Here is a 21,373-nt window from a genome sequence, read left to right as displayed (position 1 = left end):
GATAATATAATTTAACTAGATTGCCCTTATTTAATTTTACTAATATGATATACAACTATTAAATTATACTTAGATAGAGAAGAATGTAATTCATAGAGTAGAGTTGTGGTTGGTTAATATGAAATGTGATAAGTGAGCGAAAATGTATTAAATGAGAGTATAGGTGGAAAAAATTAGCAAAAAATGCATTGACTTTCTAAAACAACAAACATTTTGAAATATTGAAAGAATGTCCAAAATAACAAACTTTCTGGAACACGGAAGGAGTATCTCACAATTAATTCTTTAACGTCAATTTTTTTTTTTCAAGAGGAGGGCATCGACGTCAAATTGAAGTCTTTTTCATACAAATATGAATTTTTATTTATTTGTGGCGCACTTTATCTATTTAATTTTTATGATACCAAATGGATATATCTTCCTGTTTCCTGTGGCCACCATTGGGCATTGCCAACATTTCACCGTCACCAATAACCAGCTACAACATCTTTATACCATGACTCACATCCTACTTACTTAACCTACACCCTTTCATTCTCAACCAATCAGATCAAAAGTCAAAACTCAAAACACTGACTTGACCACAAGTCCACCACACTTCACACAAACGCGACACACCGGATCATCAAACGACTATAAACGAACGCGTTTCGCAGCTCACCGAACTCGGAGAAGAAAACTCAGCAACTCAACCCGGCGACTCAGAACTCCGCGACGCGCCGCCATGGCGTCAGTCCACAGCGCCGTCGCTCCGCACAGCCTCTTGCCTTCAATTCCCAAACCGAAGACCCCTCACGCGAATGCGCAGAACTTTCCGGCGTTGAGATTTTCCCGGAAACCGATTTTCCCGGGAAACAAACTCTCAGTGGCGGCGAAATCGGCGGTGGAAGATGCCGACGTGGTATTGGTGCAAAGCAGCGATGTTACGGACCAGCAAGAGGGCGTAGTGGTGGTGAGCCGTGTGGAGATGGAAGGTGGTGATTTCGTAGCAAAGGAGGGGTTGTTATCGTTGGAAGGGTTTTCTTCTTCTTCTTCTTCTCCGGGTTTGGTTGGAAATGGGAGTGAGGAGAGCATGGAGAAGCTGATTGATAGGACTATCAATGCTGCTATTGTTCTTGCGGCTGGTACTTTTGCTGTCACCAAGCTTCTTACCATTGATAGTGATTACTGGCATGTAAGTAAAAGGAACTGAACAATGATTATCTGCTGTTATGTTCGTTTTCAAATGAATTTGGTTTTATTTGTGGAAAATTTGATATAGAAATGCTATCTTCAGTGCAAATTTTGTAAATTTTGAAGACTGCAATTGAGTGATAGTAACTCTTGGTGATTTAGTGGATGCATGATGGTTAATGGATTATTTTAGGAAGATTTTCATTGTTTTCCCATTGAAGCAAAAATATTATTTCTTGCTAATTTAAACAAGCTAGTTGCTAATTTAGATTGAAAATCGAGTTTGGATTGCTTGTCAAGAAGTTACTTATTGCATGTTTGTGTTGGCGTTAGAGCCGAGGCAAACGTTATTTCACGCATCTCAAGCATAGGAAGAAGCTATTATTTAACACGTTGAGTTTAACGTGGATCAGAAGTAGGATTTTGACGTGAATCTACGTTGAGTTCCACGGAACTCCCAACATGCATTAGTCACTGCAGATCTGTAGCAACTGCATAGATCTCAAGTATTAAAATTTGCTCTAAATTAATTAAAGTATTAATAAATAAATTAGTTAAATTATTTTTTGTGGCAAGATAAATAAACTGCACACCCTGCACCGTCACGAATGAGGATCCTCTGCACTTACAAAACTAACTGCAGGGTGAGAAGTTCGTGATCTGGCCATTAGAATTATTTCAGTTATATTTTTGGTAACATTTTACTAAATTCAAAACAAATTTTAATAATTAAGATCTCTGCAGTTGTTTTTGCAACTGCAGAAGATCGTGATCCGTGGATTCCCTACTACAAGGAATTTGGATCGCTTGATAATTAAATTTACTCTGTACTGAAATCCCCCCCCCCCTCCTTTGGGTTGAGGATTTACGTATCTTCTGTGGCTTGCTTTTTTAACTCCATGTAGGGATGGACACTTTATGAGATTGTAAGATATGCCCCTCAGCACAACTGGACTGCTTATGAGGAAGCTCTTAAGACAAATCCAGTTTTCGCCAAGATGGTGATCAGTGGTGTTGTTTACTCTGTTGGGGACTGGATTGCACAGGTCAGTTTCTGTGTAGTTGTTGTACAGCTGAGTTTCAATTTAGTCCTAAAGTTAATCATTTTATTATGCATTGTATTTGTGGCTTATCTTTTTATTTATTTGTTTATTTTTATTTATCATTGTAGTGCTTTGAAGGAAAACCTCTCTTTGAGTTTGACCGTGCGCGGATGTTCAGATCAGGCCTTGTTGGTTTTACTCTACATGGCTCTCTTTCTCATTACTATTATCAGTTTTGCGAGGTAGACCATAATAATATGTTATTTTCCTTGTTCTGCTTGGTTCTTGAAATTTCTAACTTCATGGTGATATTTATTAAGTAGCTTTCTCATTTAACCAGGAGCTATTTCCTTACAAAGGATGGTGGGTAGTTCCTGTCAAAGTTGTCTTCGATCAAACTGCATGGTCGGCAGTTTGGAACAGTATCTATTATACAGTTGTAGGATTCCTGCGTTTTGATTCTCCGATCAATATTTTTAATGAATTGAGGGCAACATTTTTTCCCATGTTGACGGTACGTGAACCTTCCTTCCAGCTTTTCCTATTTCATATTTTGCATTAAAACAGTTCTTCTACTTTGAGAACCAGTGAACCACTAAATTATATCTTTTTGTTGAAATGAACATGTTCTAGTAGCTGAAATGATGTTTTTCTTTTGCTGTTGATAATGACACATCCCATTTTCTTGATTGTGTAGCATCTTCTAAAGGCATTTAGTTGTACTATCTCTTATATGAAATTCTACTAATTCATGCTAGATTGTCAACTTATAATACTGCTATCTCTTGTCAGGAAACACTGTTAGTAATAATGTATCTTTAAACTTCTTGGTTTTGATGTTTTCTTAAATTTTCTTGCACAGGCAGGGTGGAAGCTGTGGCCATTTGCTCATCTCATTACTTACGGTGTAGTACCAGTTGAGCAAAGACTTCTTTGGGTGGATATGGTAGAGCTTATTTGGGTGACCATACTTTCAACGTACGTCTTTCTGGATTTATTTTGAAAAATCTGCGTATTCTAATTTGAATATTAATAACTTCATGCTATACTTCTGGGACAAAATTTGATATTTCATTGCCTTTTTCATTTGCTTTTGAGGGATGAGTTTTATATATAAGTTTCCTTGTTGTAGAATTTGTAGAATGAAAAGCAGAAGAGGTGGAAGGTAGTGAATGTGTATTACGTGCTTACTGCACAGTGCACATTGGTCTTATTGCAAATATTTAAGATTGCTTAACAGCACCAACCAATTAGTTCTATACTACTTTCAAAAAAAAAAAAATAGTTCTATACTTTTGATTCCTAGGTTTTTTTGGGGGTGAGGGGGATTTTGTATTACTTTCAAGGCTTTCAATTACCAAATTCACCTTTGCTTGTCAATGCCTACTTATGGAAATGCTGAGGCTCTAACATGGGTTTATGTGCTCTATAGATATTCAAATGAAAAATCAGAAGCAAGAAACTCTTCGGTACTTCCTGAAGTGACATCTACTACATCTGTTCACCCTCCTGAGGTATGTGATAATTAATAATTATTATGTGCTAAATTTGTAAAAAAAAAGTGAAATAAAATTTATATGCGTTCTGGATCCTTAAAATCATTTCTTATGTTTTCCAGGAGAAACGAGAAGAGTTATGACCAGAAACAGTGGGAGAAAATGGCTTTGCTCAATCAGATTGTTGAAATAGTATATAGCTCACAGAACCATGATTTGGACATAGATTTATAATGCAGAAAGTGGGAAATGCTGATTGTATATGTCTATATGTTGCATCCCTCGGAAATTCATGTATGTAAGTAACATGAACTTTCCTGTAAGCATTACACACTGTAATTTTTTTATAAATAGATAATTTATGTTTAAGCTTGGCTTCCATTAAACTGTATATATTAGAACGGGGGCTGTCTAACATGTTATTCCAGAAAACATGAAACGTGTATGTGTATGAGTATCTTCACACAAATGTTCTTCATTCATGCCTTGGGATGGTGAAAGTTCTGATGAGTGATTAGGTCTTTGAAGGATTTAGAGAATTGCTATGGGACGCAAACGACTTTACTTTACAAATAGTGCTCGTGTAAGAAGATCTACTATGCATGATAGTAGTTGTTAACGGTAGAGCAATAATACTGATGATAGCCAGCTTGAAGAACTACATTTGCTTTATAAGAGATATAGGAGTGTGGTAGTTGTGTTAGCAAGATTCACGGATCTTAATCTCTGAACTTGTCAATGTGCTCTGTACTACACAGAGAACCACCAAAAGAGCCTAACTGTGAGTGGTAGTGATAGGAGGGAGGAAAAGTGTGTGAGGAGGAGAGGTTTGTGGTGGTGGTGGGGGGTGGTGGCTGTGAATGGGGGCAGACTGGCTGGGAGAGTAGTGATGAAGAAGTCATGAAAAGAAAAAGAGGGGAAAAAATCATACTTGGAGGATTAAAGACTATCACAAAGGCGAGGCAAAATCCTTCTAGAGAGGGTAGGATGGCAGGAGGGGTGATTGTATCATATGAGACATAACACAATGAGAACTGCACCATCCAAAACCCAGACATACAGACCAAGCAAAGCGCATATATAAACTGTCACAACACCGTAGCTCAGATGAAGATCCCTCTCTTCCTCCCCTTTTCTACCGTCACTTCTATTAAGCAACTGCATCCAGGCACAACTGAAGATTAGATGACCATTCAAAGAACAAACAACTAAATCCTTTTGCCTTACAACTTTGCCACTTCCAAGACCCAAGCTTTACCAATTCCACAATCCTTTCATTATAAAATTCTGCAGATTTGAAAATAACTACATTCCTCGCCAACCAGGTAGACCAAATACATGCACAACAAACCGCCAACCATCCAAGCCTTTTACCTTTCTTCCCTTGCATGACACTTGTGTCCACACCTTGAACCAGCAGCCACTTCACGTTGAGCAAACTCTTCAGGAAAGAAAATTACTTTATTACTTTAATAAACAATATATATTAATCATATTAATGCAGAAGATAGATACAAACTAATCATATTACTCTTTTTTTTCTTGTACCAAAAAAAAAACTAAAATTTTTCAAATCTCTCCAGCTCCTCAAAGTCCTCACCATTCTTGGTGTAAGGGAACTCCGAAAATCATTCAGCACCCTTCCTCCATTGCTAAATGCAGACTCTAATGCAATCGTAGAGACCATAATGGATAATACCTCTCGAACTATACTTGAAAGGATGAGAAGTCTAGTTGAGTTGAGATTCCACCAATTTAGGATATCAAACTCTCCATTTTTATAAGACTCACAACCGTCATTCAAATATTTCTCTAGCTTTGAGCCTCAGACGTAGCATCAACCTGGGTCTTGTGTCGCACGACCACATGCTCCCTCGTTGGCCTGGTGCTGCGCGACAACATACTTCTGTGGAGTTCCTGTGCAACGCGTCGATCTACTCCCGCGGAGGTGAATATGCCACAATTCTCCAGCCTAAGTGCCGTGACGCTACTATGTCGGTTTTTACACCGCAAAACTACATGCACGATTTCACTCTAGAAAAGCTTTCAAGATTTAGCTCAAGGATGAAACAACATAACCAAATTTTGAAGTGTCAACAAAAGAATGCAACCCCTTGTGAGACTAATGAGTTTCCCTAATTTCCCTAATTTGTTCTCTTCACATGAATGTAATCCCTTTCTCCCCTCCCCACATCAATGTAATTGTATGACGTTTGCCCTCAGTCCCTCACATTATATATAGGAGTCTCTTGCACTGTGTATAGGCATGTCCACTTATGGTTTCCTGAGTACTAGTTCAAGTGAAATTGCTAAGATTCGATACAACAAGTAATCTAAACATTCTATATCCTATCTTTTTTTCACCCTTCTCGTTTAGTCAGAAGGCAAGATGGTCCTTGGTGAAGGATTAAAAACCAAATGGTCCTAAAACTAGAGACATGGTTCTGTATGCAACATTATACTAGCTGCTACTACAGCAAATTTTGATCAAAGTGAATAAGGAAAGATAAGATGCCGGATCCATTTCAACGAAAGCAGAGCAGTGTGCAGTCACCATAGAATCTGAGTTTGCAAAAGAAAATTAAGAAAACAAAACTTCATTACTTCAGATTCCTATAATAATTAAGGGACAGAAGCAAACAATTGCTATCAGATTCCTGTAATACGTACAAAATCAAATCACCAGATTTATCGAACTTAAACATCACCAGTTGAATTAGAGCAAGGGAAGACAAATCTGTTAGGAAGACAGGGGAGCTAAATCACCAATGGGTCAACACCAAAAACAAACAGACACTACATGTTTATCCAAAACCTTAAGCTTTTAGGTAAAGATGTGGTGTTGGATTCTCTGTGGTGTCTTGTAGTAATTGTGCTCATAAGTCCCCTAATCAGCTTTAAAGAAGAACAGAGAAGGGCCTGAAACTATAATACCCAATTGCAAAAAATGGAACTGTATCATGTGAATAATTGAATATATAGTCAATAGTCATGTATAGAATCATCTAGTTTGATTGGATTGCTAAACTCAATTGTACACACATCCAATGAAAAAGTAAAAAAAAAAAAAAAAAAAAAGAAGAAAAAAATCAAGCCATGGACATATTAGAGAGCCTGCTTGGAGTTGGCTTGAAATTCAACCATCTAAGGGCTAAACGCCGTGGTGGTGGTGTCAGTGCCCTTCTTAAAATCTCTTTACTCGCCACACGCTTCTTCATCCTCTCCCCTGGCACCACATACCCGTGGCGTGCACACCGGACCGAACCGGGCCGGTTTGAGCACTTGCAGGCCGGTCTAAACCGATGAGACATCGGCAAGTAACCGCCGTTGTGACCCTCACCCATCTTGTGCCCTGAAATTGATGCCTTTGGTGGAAGCTCTGAAAATTGCTTGGTTTGCATTTCCCTTGTCAGTTGTGAAAAATATTAGTCCTTTTTTACAAAGCTATGAAGCCTTGGGTTTGGAAGAGAGAGCCTTTTGGAATTGGAGAAAAAATTATTTGGTTTTGTGTTTGGGTTTGGAAGTGGAGATTTATATGGGAAGGGTTAAAATTGATGAGGAAGGTTCATTGGTTCATGAATGAACCTTTGTTTGGGTTTGGAATGCTTGCTTGACTAGAATTTTGAAGACTAGGTAAGGTAATGGGATTGTTGAAGTGGAAGGAAGACCGTGTAAATTAAATTAGTGGGGATAGGTTAGGTGTTAAGAGATGATTGACCAGGTTTACTTGTTGTTTTCTTCAGTGCTGGCGTGTTGTGTGTACTTGGTATTAGTCAATTTACTATTGCTTGACACACGAATTTGAAATTCGACCGTTTGATGATTCCTTTCGAATAAACTACTAACTTATTATTGGCTTGCTTCTCACGTTTTGGAGCTGGAGCTAGTCAGAACGTTCACAAAGAAGGTTCTCATATCTGGCACTGGGCCATCAAAGCCACTTGGCATTTATTGATTGAGGTCACATGATGGAAGCAAGGCTTGTGAATGCTTATAATCATCTAACATTGTGATCCATGTACACAATATTTATTTATGCAGAAATATGCGATTTGTGATGATTTTTTACGGTCACAAATTACAAAGTATTTTTTTATATAAAGAGTGATGTTATTTACTATATAGTTTATTATTTTTATAAATTAACTTTACAATTTGTGACGCCGGGTATTGCGGGTGTCATTAGAAATGTGTTGTTCAACAATCATTTTTAATTATTAATTTATAAAAGAGGTGAATCAGCTCCACGTATCATATATCTGCATATCTCACTACTTGTCTAACACTGATCAATTTTTGTTCACAAATTGCGCCATAAGGCTAAATCCCATCTGAGATCTTAGTTGGCTAATTGTTGGGCACATTGGGTGACTTGGAAATACCAAAACCTCTTCTTTTCTTTGTATCCAACCCACTGCCACCTAGCTACTTGGTCTTTTTTATGAGGGATGATGATTATGATTATTATGTATTATTTGTTTCTCTTTTGAGGACATCCTGGATGCAGCTTCTATCTATTATATATTTACATATTCATTTTTAGTAGTATCTTCATTTGAGATTTCTTGCAAATAATTGGACGGCACAGTACAGCTTCTATGATTAATGTCACACTATTATGTTTTTCCTAAAGTGGGTTGCAATAATTATCTTGCCTTCTATTTTATTTCCCTTTCTCCCTGCTGGTGACACAGGGTTACATGTTACCAAAGGAAGGAGAGGCCTAACATAAACAGTGCTTTTATGGGCGGGATGGGAGACTTAGCCTACATGCTCTGTGGTGGTAGGGGAAGAGCCAAATTTGACTTGATGATAATTGACTACTTTCCCATATATATACATTTGCTTTTATGGGTGGGATGGGGAGACTTAGCCTACATGCTCTGCTACTTTCTAGTTGGCAAGGTGCGAACTCATCTTAACATTCAAGAATCAAGACCTTCGGTCTTTTCTTCTCACAATACTAGAAAAGACATAATTTATGCATAAAATTTTATGCTTAGTGACGGTTACCAAAGTGATGTTAAATTCGGGAGTTTTTTTTTTTTTTTGATTTGTTGATAGTTTAAACCGCTATAAAACATTCTTAAAATTATGAGCACCATTTTCTTAGTTGCGCGAAACTTTTGTTATTCCTTCCGTTTATTTTGCCAAATGCGATCACTCGTTCTACGTAACCATTCTTTGGAACCCTAACCTTTGAATCCCTCACATTGGCAATCATCATTGGTCTTTGAGGAAAACAATGCACGGACACGGGGGGGGGGGGGTTTGGATTGTATTTATGAACTTCAATCGTGATTGACTAGATCTCTCATGGTTTCTACTGATAGCTTTAAAGATATACATTGTCTACTGGAACAAAGGGAAAACAGTAGAATTGATTCAGAGAGCAACGGACAATGTACACAATTATTTTATCATGTTCACCCAAAGTCAGAGGGCTACGTCTAGTCCTTGATATCCACCAAGCTTTTCACTATCAACCAAGCATCAAAGACCTCTCCTTACAAGTATTCTTAGGATTTCTTCTCACAAGTATTCTTTTACAATGCCTCTTCAGGGACAACAAGTATTCTTAGGACTTCTCCTTGCAAGCATTCTTTACCATGCCTCTTCAAACACTCATAAGAAAGGTTGTCAAACTCTCGAGTTGACTCTTAGAATCTTACGATTCTACATTTCTAGGTCCCAAAACTAGTTAACTCGCAAGTAAACTCTTGTTGACTCGGTAAACTCACATAGACTCGCGATTCTACACCGAGTCTACGAGTCACAGAGAAAACTATTTTTTTCCCCTAAATTCCCAAATTAAATGGGGTAATTTTAAGTTTTCACAAAAAGCTTTCAACAAAGACTGAGAGAGAAGATAAGGTTTCTCATTTCAATCCAACATTCTCATTCACCTTCGAACCCTAGGATAAGAGGAGACATCACCGCGGCAAGTCGTCGTTGTTGCTTCAAATTTTGAGCTTTCTCTAAGACTATGCACTCTTGGTACTTTGGTTGTTTATGTATTTTATTGAACTTTGGTTTATTATGAAGTTGGATGTTGAATTTACTTGGTTAATTTCTCCTTGGTGGTTACAGTATGTATTTTTTATACACCATGACAAGTTTTATTAAGGCTTTTATTTTGGTAGACTCGTAACTCGACGAAACGGGTTTACCTCCCCAAAACGAGTTTGCGTAGACTATCGAGTATGACAACCTTGCTCATAAGTATTCTTATGACTTTACCCTACATGTTTTCTTGTACTAGTCTCATCAGACTTCCCAAAGACTAATCTTGGGCTACTTGAAGTTCAGTTCATACATGCTGAAGAGATGAAAATAAATCTTATACAAACGCATTCATCTCTAAGAGTTGTATAGGATAGAGCTGATCGATTCAAAGTGATCTCAATCAGAGTCTATATAACTTGATCAACTTGTAGTGTAGACATGAAGGAATTATGATCACAATCACTTTATGTTTTTCTCTCTAAAACTTAGAATTTGTATCTTTTCATTTGAGCCTTGTCTCTCTTCTTTTTCAATCTTGATTTTCCTTTGAGGTTTTCAAGTACATATTCTCATTGACATAGAACCTCTTCTTCCGAAAGATGTATGAACAGGCTACTAATATTGGATGAAGAAGATCGCGGCGTGAATTTCCACTTATTAATATAATATGTATATATCTCTATATTTAAAATTTCAATATTGAATAAATTATAAAATAATATTTAATGATATTAAAAATTTCATATTAAGTAGTAATTTATATTGAGTAGTAACCTGCCATCGAGTGTTTTGTATTTTATTTTGTATTTTTTTTATGTTTTCGCTCTTAGTTTGGATTGTCTCTATGTTGATGTTTTTGCTTTTTTTTTTCTAAGGTTTATGTTGTATTGTGCCCTTTATTGAAAGGACCTGTATCTCGACTGCCTTTAAAATCAATAACCTTTTGCTTTAAAAAAGTAGTAATTAACTTTCATATTAACATTTCCTGAAATATATAATATATTTGTTGTTCCTTTGTTGTCATCAATTTTGTTAAAAACAACCTGATGTCCTAGCCGATGTTGTGACATCTGCCTTGGTGAAGGCCTGGACATCCGCCCCTGCTGGCGTGCAATGTGGGTCCCTTTTGTTATTGGTTTGGAGGATGTGATTTGTTATTACTTGAGATTCAAGTAACTTATTAAAGGGAGATATACGCGGGTTGTTTATTGTTGGAACAAATCAGTGATTGGAGATTTGTTTCTATTCTTAAGTTGTTAATCACTCATATCATATCTTGGAAGATTCTGTGCTGATATGAGTTGGATCAGAGTTGTTCTTCAGCCCAAGAAACCCTAGTGCCGCCTCTGCTGAAGTATAAATAGAACAAAGACCTAAAACGTGAGCCACCAGAGCTAAGATTGAAGATCAAGTGTTTTAGGATTGTAAGTTGTGTTTTGTTCTTGTTATTTGTGAACTGTTCTTGCTCCCTGATTCTATAAAGCAAGTTTCAGTTCTGTGTTGTGTTTGAGTGTCAAACAAACTCTGTGTTATTGTTGTTCACCAATCATTGTGGCAGTGATTGAGAGAAAGTGAGAGGGGCTCTCATACTTAGGTTGAGATTCTAAGTAGAAATACACTGGGTAGATTAGGAAGTGAACTATGAACTGAGTTGTTCATGAGTGTCTGTAATTCCTGAATCTTGAGATAGTGGATTTCCTTTCTTTGGGTGCATGCAAACCCTCCAGACATAGGTGAAGTTTCACCGAACTGGGTTACCAATCTTCTGTGTTCTACTTTATTATTTTTCTGGTTTTGTTACTGTTAGTCAGTTGTCGAACCGGTTGTCCCAGCATCGCGTTCGACATCTGTCCTGTGTGAGAACCGTATTTTCAATTGGTATCAGAGCAGGCACCCTATTCTGTTGGGTGAGCTCCAGGGAATATATACTGTTCTCAAGGACAACATTATGGATGGAAGAAGATCAATCTATATGCCACCAATTTTGGATGGTACCAATTATGACTACTGGAAGGCTCGAATGGTGGTTTTTCTCAAATCTATGGACAGTATAACATGGAAGGCAATAGTCAAGGGGTGGAAACATCCTGTGATAGCATCCACAACTGAATTGAAGCCTGAAGATAAGTGGACAAAGAAAGAAGATGACGAAGCTCTTGGAAACTCCAAAGCCTTGAATGCTATTTTTAATGGAGTTGACAAAAATATGTTCAGGTTAATCAATACATGTACTGTGGCTAAAGAAGCATGGGAGATTCTCAAGACTGCCCATGAAGGAACATCAAGAGTTCGTATGTCAAAGCTTCAGCTTCTTACAACTCAGTTTGAGACTATGAAGATGAATGAGGATGAATCCATATATGAGTTTCACATGCGTATAAGGGATCTAGCCAACTCTTCTTTTGCCCTAGGGGAACCCATGTCTGAAGAAAAGTTAGCAAGAAAGATTCTCAGGTCTCTCCCCAAGAGGTTTGATATGAAGGTAACTGCCATTGAAGAAGCCCAAGACATCAGTAACATCAAGGTTGATGAACTCATTGGTTCCTTGCAAACCTTTGAGATGTCTCTTAATGGTAGATATGAGAAGAAGGCGAAGAGTATAACTTTTGTGTCCAACACTGAAGAAGATGAAGATCAGAGGGACAAGGATATTGATGCAAACATTGCAGAAGCTGTATCATTACTTAACAAAGCGTTGAAGAGTTTGGGCAGAATGTCAAATACAAATGTCCTGGACAATGTGTCGGACAATGTGAAGAATACTGAATTTCAACTCAAAGACAAACATGGGAATGATACAACCAAGGCTATTCATGTAAAGGCTCTCATTGGGAAGTGCTATTCTGATGCTGAGTCAAGTGATGGTGATGAGCAAGAACTAGTTGAAACCTACAAATTGTTGCTGGCTAAGTGGGAGGAATCATGTACGTATGGTGAGAAAATGAGAAAAGAAGTCAAAGATTTGATTGCTGAGAAGAAGCAACTTCAGAGTAATAACTCCAGTTTGCAAGAAGAAGTAAAGACCATCAGCAAGTTGCGTGAGGAGAATGAGAAACTTCATATCACTAATGCAAAACTGCAGGAGGAGGTAACATTACTGAACTCAAAGCTTGAAGGTATGAAAAAGTCTATTCGTATGATGAATAAAAGTACTAATGTGTTAGAGGAGATTCTGGAAGTTGGGAAAACAGTTGGAGATATGGAGGGGATAGGCTTCAGCTACAAGAGTGCAAAGAAGTCTGCTTCATCTGAAAAGCAAACTAAGCAACCAATGTCAGACCCAATGTCGCATCATTCTGTACGACATGTGTACCCTCAGTTCAGAAAATCCAAGAAATTTACTTGGAGATGTCATCACTGTGGCAAACTTGGTCATATAAGGCCCTACTGTTACAAGCTATATGGATATCCTCAGTCTCATGATCAACCAAGGACTAATCCACAAGTAGCTTCATCAAGGAAAGAGTGGAAACCTAAAGAAGGAGTTAGAGTCAAGTTCTTCGGCGAGGAAGAGATGTCTCCACAGCCATCTAGGGTGAATAGATCATATTCAAAGGATGTTGCTCTTCTTAAATCTCCGAGTTCTGGTGTAGATGTTATGAAGGAATGAAGGAAGAAATTTGTTGCTGCAAGTTCTCTTGAAGTCTCAAATGCACCAACAACTGTTCATGCAAGCATAGGTGAATCTGTAAGTGCAGATCCTAATGTTATTGTGACTAATGTGATTCATGAGATATCAGTTGAATCTGTTTCTGTTCCCAATGTTGAACCTCATGTTGAGACATTAGTTGAGACTACTTCAGATGTGAATATGGAACCCTCTGCTGGAAATCCAAACCCCATTGTTGACACATCTGAACTTGATCTCCAAATCCATCAATCTGCCTTGGGTTCTGAACCATCTACCGTTTGTAAGAAGTCAGTTATTGAAAGTGTTCATGAATTGTTGTCATTCTGGTCTTAGAAGTGATGGTTTGTTTATGCTGTGCTACCTTTGCCAAATTTGTGTTAAAAAGGGGGAGTAGTTTGGTGAAGAATCTGTGTTGTTTCTGTTGCTGTGAAGACTATGTGTGATTTGCAAGTGTTAGCTTTGGTCTGTAATAAGTTGAAGACTCTTTCAAGACAAGGCTAGTAACTGGTTTATGTTCAAGCTGCTACTGTTCAAGTTGCTACTGGTTTTCTAGTTTACACTTGTTGGATAGTTAGTGTGTGTGCTGCTATGCATATGGTATTTATACTTCAAGCAGTCTACATGGATGCATCATTTGAGGGGGGGTTCCTCTATGGTTGGCTACAAAGATGCATTGATTTGAGGGGGAGTTTTTTTTCCGTTGCTGACTCTATGTGATTTACCCTCTCTGGTTGTGAAGTTGTTTTTAGACAAAATTTGACAAAGGGGGAGATTGTTGTTCCTTTGTTGTCATCAATTTTGTTAAAAACAACCTGATGTCCTAGCCGATGTTGTGACATCTGCCTTGGTGAAGGCCTGGACATCCGCCCCTGCTGGCGTGCAATGTGGGTCCCTTTTGTTATTGGTTTGGAGGATGTGATTTGTTATTACTTGAGATTCAAGTAACTTATTAAAGGGAGATATACGCGGGTTGTTTATTGTTGGAACAAATCAGTGATTGGAGATTTGTTTCTATTCTTAAGTTGTTAATCACTCATATCATATCTTGGAAGATTCTGTACTGATATGAGTTGGATCAGAGTTGTTCTTCAGCCCAAGAAACCCTAGTGCCGCCTCTGCTGAAGTATAAATAGAACAAAGACCTAAAACGTGAGCCACCAGAGCTAAGATTGAAGATCAAGTGTTTTAGGATTGTAAGTTGTGTTTTGTTCTTGTTATTTGTGAACTGTTCTTGCTCCCTGATTCTATAAAGCAAGTTTCAGTTCTGTGTTGTGTTTGAGTGTCAAACAAACTCTGTGTTATTGTTGTTCACCAATCATTGTGGCAGTGATTGAGAGAAAGTGAGAGGGGCTCTCATACTTAGGTTGAGATTCTAAGTAGAAATACACTGGGTAGATTAGGAAGTGAACTATGAACTGAGTTGTTCATGAGTGTCTGTAATTCCTGAATCTTGAGATAGTGGATTTCCTTTCTTTGGGTGCATGCAAACCCTCCAGACATAGGTGAAGTTTCACCGAACTGGGTTACCAATCTTCTGTGTTCTACTTTATTATTTTTCTGGTTTTGTTACTGTTAGTCAGTTGTCGAACCGGTTGTCCCAGCATCGCGTTCGACATCTGTCCTGTGTGAGAACCGTATTTTCAATTGGTATCAGAGTCAGGTCCCGTGTTCGAATCCCACGGAAGGCATGCTGTGCAGCTAGTTTGGCTGGCAGGTGCTGGGGGGGATTGTTGGGTCCAGGTGGGCCAGCATCCTGCCTGCTAGGTAGCGTTCGAAACGGGGCGCTGTCTGCTCGCTAACACCAATTGGTTTTGGCGTAGTGGTAAGCGCGTGATCCTTCAATATTAAAATTATTATATCTTATGATATCTATTTTAAAACTTATTAATTAATTTATTTAATAAAATCCAATAGCGTTAAATGTATTTAACTTTTATCGCTTCTATGCTTTATTTTATTTTTGCTTATGTTTTCCTTAGTTTCCAGGTCTCTGCTACTGGCTTTGGTTGGGTGTTTGTTGTTGGGGATTTCAGGTTTCTTGTTGGGTTTTGTTATGAGCTTGTGGGGTTTTTTTTAGAGATTCTTAGGATGTTTTGTACTGAGCTTGTAGTCTTGAGAGGTTTTGTTGTAGTTGGAGGTTTTGTTGTTGTAGCTGAGATTTTACTGGCTCTTACTAGTTTGGTCATTGTACCCTGTTGAGAGGGGATATATCTCAACTTCCTATATATATATATCATTTTCAAAAAAAAAAATTTATCTGAGGATAATGATTAATTCAACTATTAATGTACCAAAAGAAGTTAGCTTTACTAATATAACGAATTTAAATTATTTAATAGGCTTCATTATATAATATATCTCTCTCTATATATATACATGTATTATTTTAAATAATATATGTCTATAAACTGAATATTATTTAATAAACTTCATTAATATAATTCAACTTCTTTTATGCTCTCTTTTTGTTTCTCACAAGATTAACATATTAAATCATGTGATATGTAACAAAAAACATAACTTTTAATCTTACATGTTTATGATTAGATTATAAGGATATGATTTACCTTCACAATTTTCACATAAGAAGATCATTCTCATCTGATAAATTCTTTCTTCGTATATATAGATATACATATTAGCAACAAAAAAAAATAAGTATTCATTAATAACAATGTTAATAATCATTGATATTAGTAATGTATGGATTATCATTTGTAAATAATTAAATTTTGATATGAGTTTTAATGGTCTAATGATGTTTTAGACCATTAAAGATATACATTATTACAATATTAAATGTTTAAATTACTCTAACCAACCAAAATGAACAAAAATAATATAAATTAATTATTTATACAACCTCAAAAATTAATCTCATGTATTGCACATGTTTTATTATTATTATTATTTTCAAAAGCACAACTTTGATTCATGAAAATAACAACTATTATTATATTATGTTTTAAATAGTAATGTCATTATTAAATTTTGTTTTTCCAAATTTTTTTCTAATTTAACTTCAATGACTTTTATGAAATTTAAAAAAAAATATTTTATAAAACAATGCTTTATATAAAATATTATATAAAAATTAAGTACTACATTTTCCATTCATGATTTTCAAACAAAATTAGTAAAATTTTAAATTAAGTCCAAAGTCTTTACAATTCCCGTTTTGTCCTCAATTGGCCATGGACGGTTTCGCTTCTACGCTTCTATATATACACGCATATTGCCCCCTTTTCAATTTTCATTCCCAACATTACTACTATTTTTCTCTCTGTCAGTTTCTCTCATTGTATTAGGGTTCTTCTAGTCTCTCTCCATCTCTCTCGTTGTCTCTGCTTCAATGGCTTTGCATAAGATTGAGAACTCTTTCGCACCTACCGTATCATTCTCTGCTGTGAAGCCGCTTTTAAATGTGGAGGCTCCCAAGGCGAACAACGCCATTGCGTTCTACAAAGCCGCGTTCGACGCAAAAGAGGTGGGCCGCATGCTGTGCCCTAAGCGCAAGGCGAATCAAGAGATTCCTCTCATTGTCTTGGCAGAATTGATGATCGGTGGTTTCTCTATTCTGGTCACTGACTTCGCTCATGACTCTGACAACGCGTGAGTTTTTTTCTCGAATCTTCTAATAAGATCGGATAATAATGCATTGATTTTTTTCCCTTAAAGTTCTGGCCGTTACATTGATGTTTTATTTTCCATTTTTCTTTATTTATTATTTATATTGCATCATTTACCAGTTTTGTTTTTTGTACTTATCTTCCATGAAATTGATGTTATTATTTTATGCATGTTTTGAGGATTTGATGTTTAAGGTGCTTGTTGTGGTACCTTGAGTCAATTCAAGGCGTGGTATCCAAAATGAGTTAAATTAGTTGTAAAAACTTATATATCGGTTAAAAGTTTGATTTTATTAAATCATAGTAATGTAGTATTTCATTGCCAGAGATGTGAAATTTGTTTATTGTGTTTTTTAACCTTTGTTCTTCCGTCAAATATGGTCATGTGACGCGCATCACCATCATCATCATTCGTCTTCACTACCCATCCATTTTTCATCAAAAAAATGAATCATATGGAATGGAGTTAATTGAAAAGTAAAATAAAATTTGAGAAAATGTAAAATTTACGTTGAACACCATAGTAATAATCTATTAAATAACTTAATGTCGATATCACACCTAAAAAAAATTATGGATACCATAGAATTTGCCATTGTTTAATATTGTTTCTCAGGTCTAGTGATAGTTATTTTGTCGTGATATGTATTTTGTTTATTTATTCATGATTTTTTTTGTTTACAGTTGAACGTGATTCTATTTTATGGATTTTAAATAAAACTGTACTTTTATTTTGTTTCATGTTTGGATGTTGTTTAAGTAAAAATTCTTTCTTTTCTAAGAAAAAACTAGATTAGATAGTAAAGGTATATTATATTTCTACAAATTTATTTCAATATAATTTGTTAATGTTGGGTGAATATTCACTAGAAAACGTCACTTTAATTTTCACGTTTGGGTGAATATATTCACATCTTTGGCCTTCTTTTTGTTTTTATCTCAGCCCGAAGACTGGAGGGCTTGGTGTGTTCCTACAGACTGAGGATGTAAGTGCTGCAATTGCCAAGGCTGTGAACGCTGGAGCAGTAGAGGACGAAGAGTTTGTCGCAGGTGAGGGGGCGATATTTCGTGGTGGGCATATGAGAAGGGTCAAGGACCCATACGGCTTTGTTTGGACAATCTACTCCGTTTGAGAATGAAAAGTGGAGTAAGTTCGAGGCTTGTTATGACCATTTAGAAATTTAAAGAATAATGTTTTGAACTATTTGATAGACTAAAATGGGTTCATGATTGAATTTAAAATCTCTCTTGTAATTTTGGAATTTTCAAAGTTGTGTTTATTCCTGTTGGTATACCTTTGTTCTACCTTTTTTTCACTTAAAACTTAAGTTACGATTTCTTTGTTCAAATAAAATAGGTTTAGAGATAGTCATGTGAGCTTGGTAAGAATCTAACATAATGATTCACAGATTAACTAATAAATTGAGAAAGGGGTCTCAAGAAGATCATAGACAAGAAGGGTTGAATTGTGTATGTGAAGTCTCTATTTCATATGGTTGATAACTCTCCATTTACTGAAGTTTGTTTATCTTCTTTAAGCATTGCTCAGAAGATGTTGCAGCGAATTAACACGATATTTGAGAAATAAAGCACGTCTTAAAAAAGGATAGAGAAAAATACACGGACATTTATCCTGGTTCACTCAATGCGGGCTACATCCAATCTTTGACATTACCAAGATTTTCACTCCACCGAGTCAAGTATTTTCTGAACTTCTCCACAAAAGTATTATTTTTTTGTTCTTGCATGAACATGTATATCCTAGATCTAGGGTATTGTGCAGCCATTGTTGGCATCAAGAGAGAACCTGATTTATTATTAATGGGGTCTTGTGTTTTATAGGGCGCCAGGGACCCTAAACCCTAAGTTTATTACAAAATATGTCTTACAACAGCTTAATGGGCCTTTAATCAAGACTATCCCAACTCGCTAGGATTTTGTCCAAGTCCTAAGAGGTTGACTCGCTTGAGATGTTGGTCTCGTTCTACGCAGGTTGAGCCACCCAACTTAGGATGAGACCGGTCCACATGCTCGCAAGACGCTAAGTATAAAGCATGAGGACGAAGCACGTCTTAGACTTGACTCATCAAACCCCTCGTGTCGTGACACCTTCAACAAGGCGCAAGTCAACTGCAGGACTCGCCCAACGATATGAAGATCCTGCAAGCAAGGGGCGCGGCGGCAGCTTTAGGACGTGACGCCCTAACCATACCACATGCCCGCAAGACGCAAGGCCGAAGAATGAGGATGAAGTGTGTCTATACTCGAACTCGCCGGTCTTCCGCACCTACACCTCAAAGCGCGACGCTTAATCCGCAAGCCCACACCGCGCTCGAAGTATGAGGACAAAGTGTGTCTTAATTGTCTCAATGAATACATGCTGTCCTTAGATGACTTAAAGGGACTTCGGGTGGTGACTAATGGTGATTAAAGGGGGAGATCCCCCCAAAGGAGTAGTGAGATGTCAAGTGTGTTAGAAGTCTCACACTAGCTATGGCCAAACAAATGTACATAACGGGTGGAGCAACCCTCAACTCTTGAGCTAGCTTTTGGATTGAGTTAGGTCTCCCTAATTCTAATATGGTATCAAAGCCTATCCTATATCCATTTGTTGTGTGAAGTCCTCCCATATTTGGGTCACCCCTTGATGTTCATTCTCCATATGTCCAGCTCTGGATGTGAGGGGATGTGTTTGAAGTCCACATTGACTAGAGATATGACCAAACAAATGTTTATAAAGGGTGAAGCAACACTCAACTCTTAAGCTAGCTTTTGGGTTTAGTTAGACCTTTCTAATTCTAATATGGTATCAGAGTCTATCCTAGATCAATTTGTTGTGTGGAGACCTCTCATATTTGGGTCACCCGTTGATATTCATTTCACACTCCAGATGTTCAGCCTTGAGCGTGAGGAGGTGTGTTAGAAGTCTCACATTGGCTAGAGATAGGACCAAACAAGTGTTTATAAGGGTAAAACAACTCTCAACTCTTGAGCTAGTTTTTAGGTTGAGTTAGGTCTCCCTAATTCTAATAAAATGTGAGTAAGAAGTCTTATATTAGATGAAAAAGATAGTGTTGAACACTTTATAAATGAAAGGACCCATATGTCCAATGTTTTAAGATTTTAGGTGAAAGGTGCGATGTTCAATCCACTTACGATTTTCTCTTTAATTACCCCAATGTGAAAATCCTCTAGTTAAATGTTAATCGTTATTTTATATTCTTAAGTTGATTGGACCTGTTAACATGCATGACTAAAGAGCTCTGGGCCCAATGGGTATGGTCCGAAACAAATACTCATACCATATATGAATTAGTGTATAAATAAAGCACTTTTTATCAGCAAAATTCGTATGTTATGATTTATACATGTGTTTATCTTTTCTTCTTTTGAATAATTGTATCATTCATAGATAAGATTTGATACATATAGGCTATGTGAAAGCATCATGCACAACTCAAGGATACCAATAGCAATAATAGTGCTATTCATCGCTATGATATCTATTCCAAAATGAAGCGCAAATCATGCAAAATTTTATAAAGTGGGTTTGTATTCTTTCCTGAAAATAGAATGCAATTAAAAGGGTATTAAATTTGTGTGGCATTAGGATAATGATTCCATTACATGATAGCGAGAATGGTCCCTTAGAGTGTTAAGAGTCAAGCCAGAAAGAAAGAAAGCTCTAGCTTCTAGTGAGGTCGACTTTGTTGTCTATTTTGTGTGACCTCTGAGTGGTGGAATATACTTAACTACGTCTTATCAATCCCACGAAATTAAGAAAATGACACCCATGCTCAAATATCTTTATACCCTTTTCAGATTACATCAAAATCTGGTGAAAGTGGGAAACAATAAAGGTAAAAAGCATTATATTCAACTTAATTATTTTTTGACCGCACTCTCCTTCACTATAAAAAAGTTTTTAGCTCTCATCAGTCATGGTCTACTATTAACCACGTTTAGCTAATTGTAATCCTGCATTGAACTTTAGGTTTGACAAAAAAATTAATTCCAGGTATCTTTCAGGAAAGAGATGTATCCTATGAACGTTTTCATTGATGGGTTTACTGATGTGAAATTGTTTGTTTTACAGCTTGAATCTATGCTTGGAGATTAATCGATACCATGTATATGCCTCTTATCTCTACTTAACTTGTCCTATTATATGTATATCTGTATATATATACATATATATTGATATTGATGTGAGCATGTCAAATTAATTATGATTAGGTAGGGTGAAGTATCATACTTTCTGTAGATGAGGCAAACTAGAATTATCTGCGTGAATTAATTTATTGGTTTAGTTGTTAGAAAAATAAATAGGGTAAGTTATCCAGAGATATGAAGCTGTACGAGCCAATGTCAGATTTAGAAGGTAGAAAATAGGGA

General features: G+C 36.8%; 3 protein-coding genes across 3 annotated transcripts; 2 read left to right on the top strand and 1 right to left on the bottom strand.

The window, feature by feature from the left end:
* The first annotated feature begins 648 nt into the window (after window positions 1-648).
* Window positions 649-4,194, top strand: LOC130746317 (uncharacterized). Its single transcript, XM_057598898.1, has 7 exons — window positions 649-1,174; window positions 2,079-2,219; window positions 2,345-2,458; window positions 2,557-2,730; window positions 3,079-3,194; window positions 3,649-3,730; window positions 3,835-4,194. Exons 1-7 carry the CDS (start codon window positions 725-727, stop codon window positions 3,853-3,855), a joined length of 1,098 nt encoding a protein of 365 aa, XP_057454881.1. The 5' UTR covers window positions 649-724; the 3' UTR covers window positions 3,856-4,194.
* Window positions 4,195-6,660: 2,466 nt separating this feature from the next.
* LOC130746318 (uncharacterized) lies at window positions 6,661-7,386 on the bottom strand. The gene has a single exon (XM_057598899.1). The coding sequence runs from the start codon at window positions 7,111-7,113 to the stop codon at window positions 6,802-6,804; it is 312 nt and encodes a 103-aa protein (XP_057454882.1). The 5' UTR covers window positions 7,114-7,386; the 3' UTR covers window positions 6,661-6,801.
* A 9,142-nt stretch (window positions 7,387-16,528) lies between these two features.
* On the top strand, window positions 16,529-18,111 carry LOC130743539 (uncharacterized protein At5g48480-like). Its single transcript, XM_057595786.1, has 2 exons — window positions 16,529-16,961; window positions 17,922-18,111. Exons 1-2 carry the CDS (start codon window positions 16,702-16,704, stop codon window positions 18,109-18,111), a joined length of 450 nt encoding a protein of 149 aa, XP_057451769.1. The 5' UTR covers window positions 16,529-16,701.
* Window positions 18,112-21,373: the final 3,262 nt, after the last annotated feature.

Source organism: Lotus japonicus, chromosome 3, assembly GCF_012489685.1.
Source record: "Lotus japonicus ecotype B-129 chromosome 3, LjGifu_v1.2".
Lineage (NCBI taxonomy): Eukaryota > Viridiplantae > Streptophyta > Magnoliopsida > Fabales > Fabaceae > Lotus > Lotus japonicus.
The sequence above is the reverse complement of the archived record's forward strand: the minus strand, read 5'-3'. Positions and strand labels throughout refer to the sequence as shown.

Coding starts and splice junctions, on each gene's coding strand:
- LOC130746317 (XM_057598898.1), top strand. CDS start 725: ATGGCGTCAGTCCACAGCGCCGTCGCTCCGCACAGCCTCTTGCCTTCA. Junction 3,195..3,648: donor TGGGTGACCATACTTTCAAC/GTACGTCTTTCT, acceptor TGTGCTCTATAG/ATATTCAAATGAAAAATCAG. Junction 3,731..3,834: donor CATCTGTTCACCCTCCTGAG/GTATGTGATAAT, acceptor TATGTTTTCCAG/GAGAAACGAGAAGAGTTATG.
- LOC130746318 (XM_057598899.1), bottom strand. CDS start 7,113: ATGCAAACCAAGCAATTTTCAGAGCTTCCACCAAAGGCATCAATTTCA.
- LOC130743539 (XM_057595786.1), top strand. CDS start 16,702: ATGGCTTTGCATAAGATTGAGAACTCTTTCGCACCTACCGTATCATTC. Junction 16,962..17,921: donor GCTCATGACTCTGACAACGC/GTGAGTTTTTTT, acceptor TTTTTATCTCAG/CCCGAAGACTGGAGGGCTTG.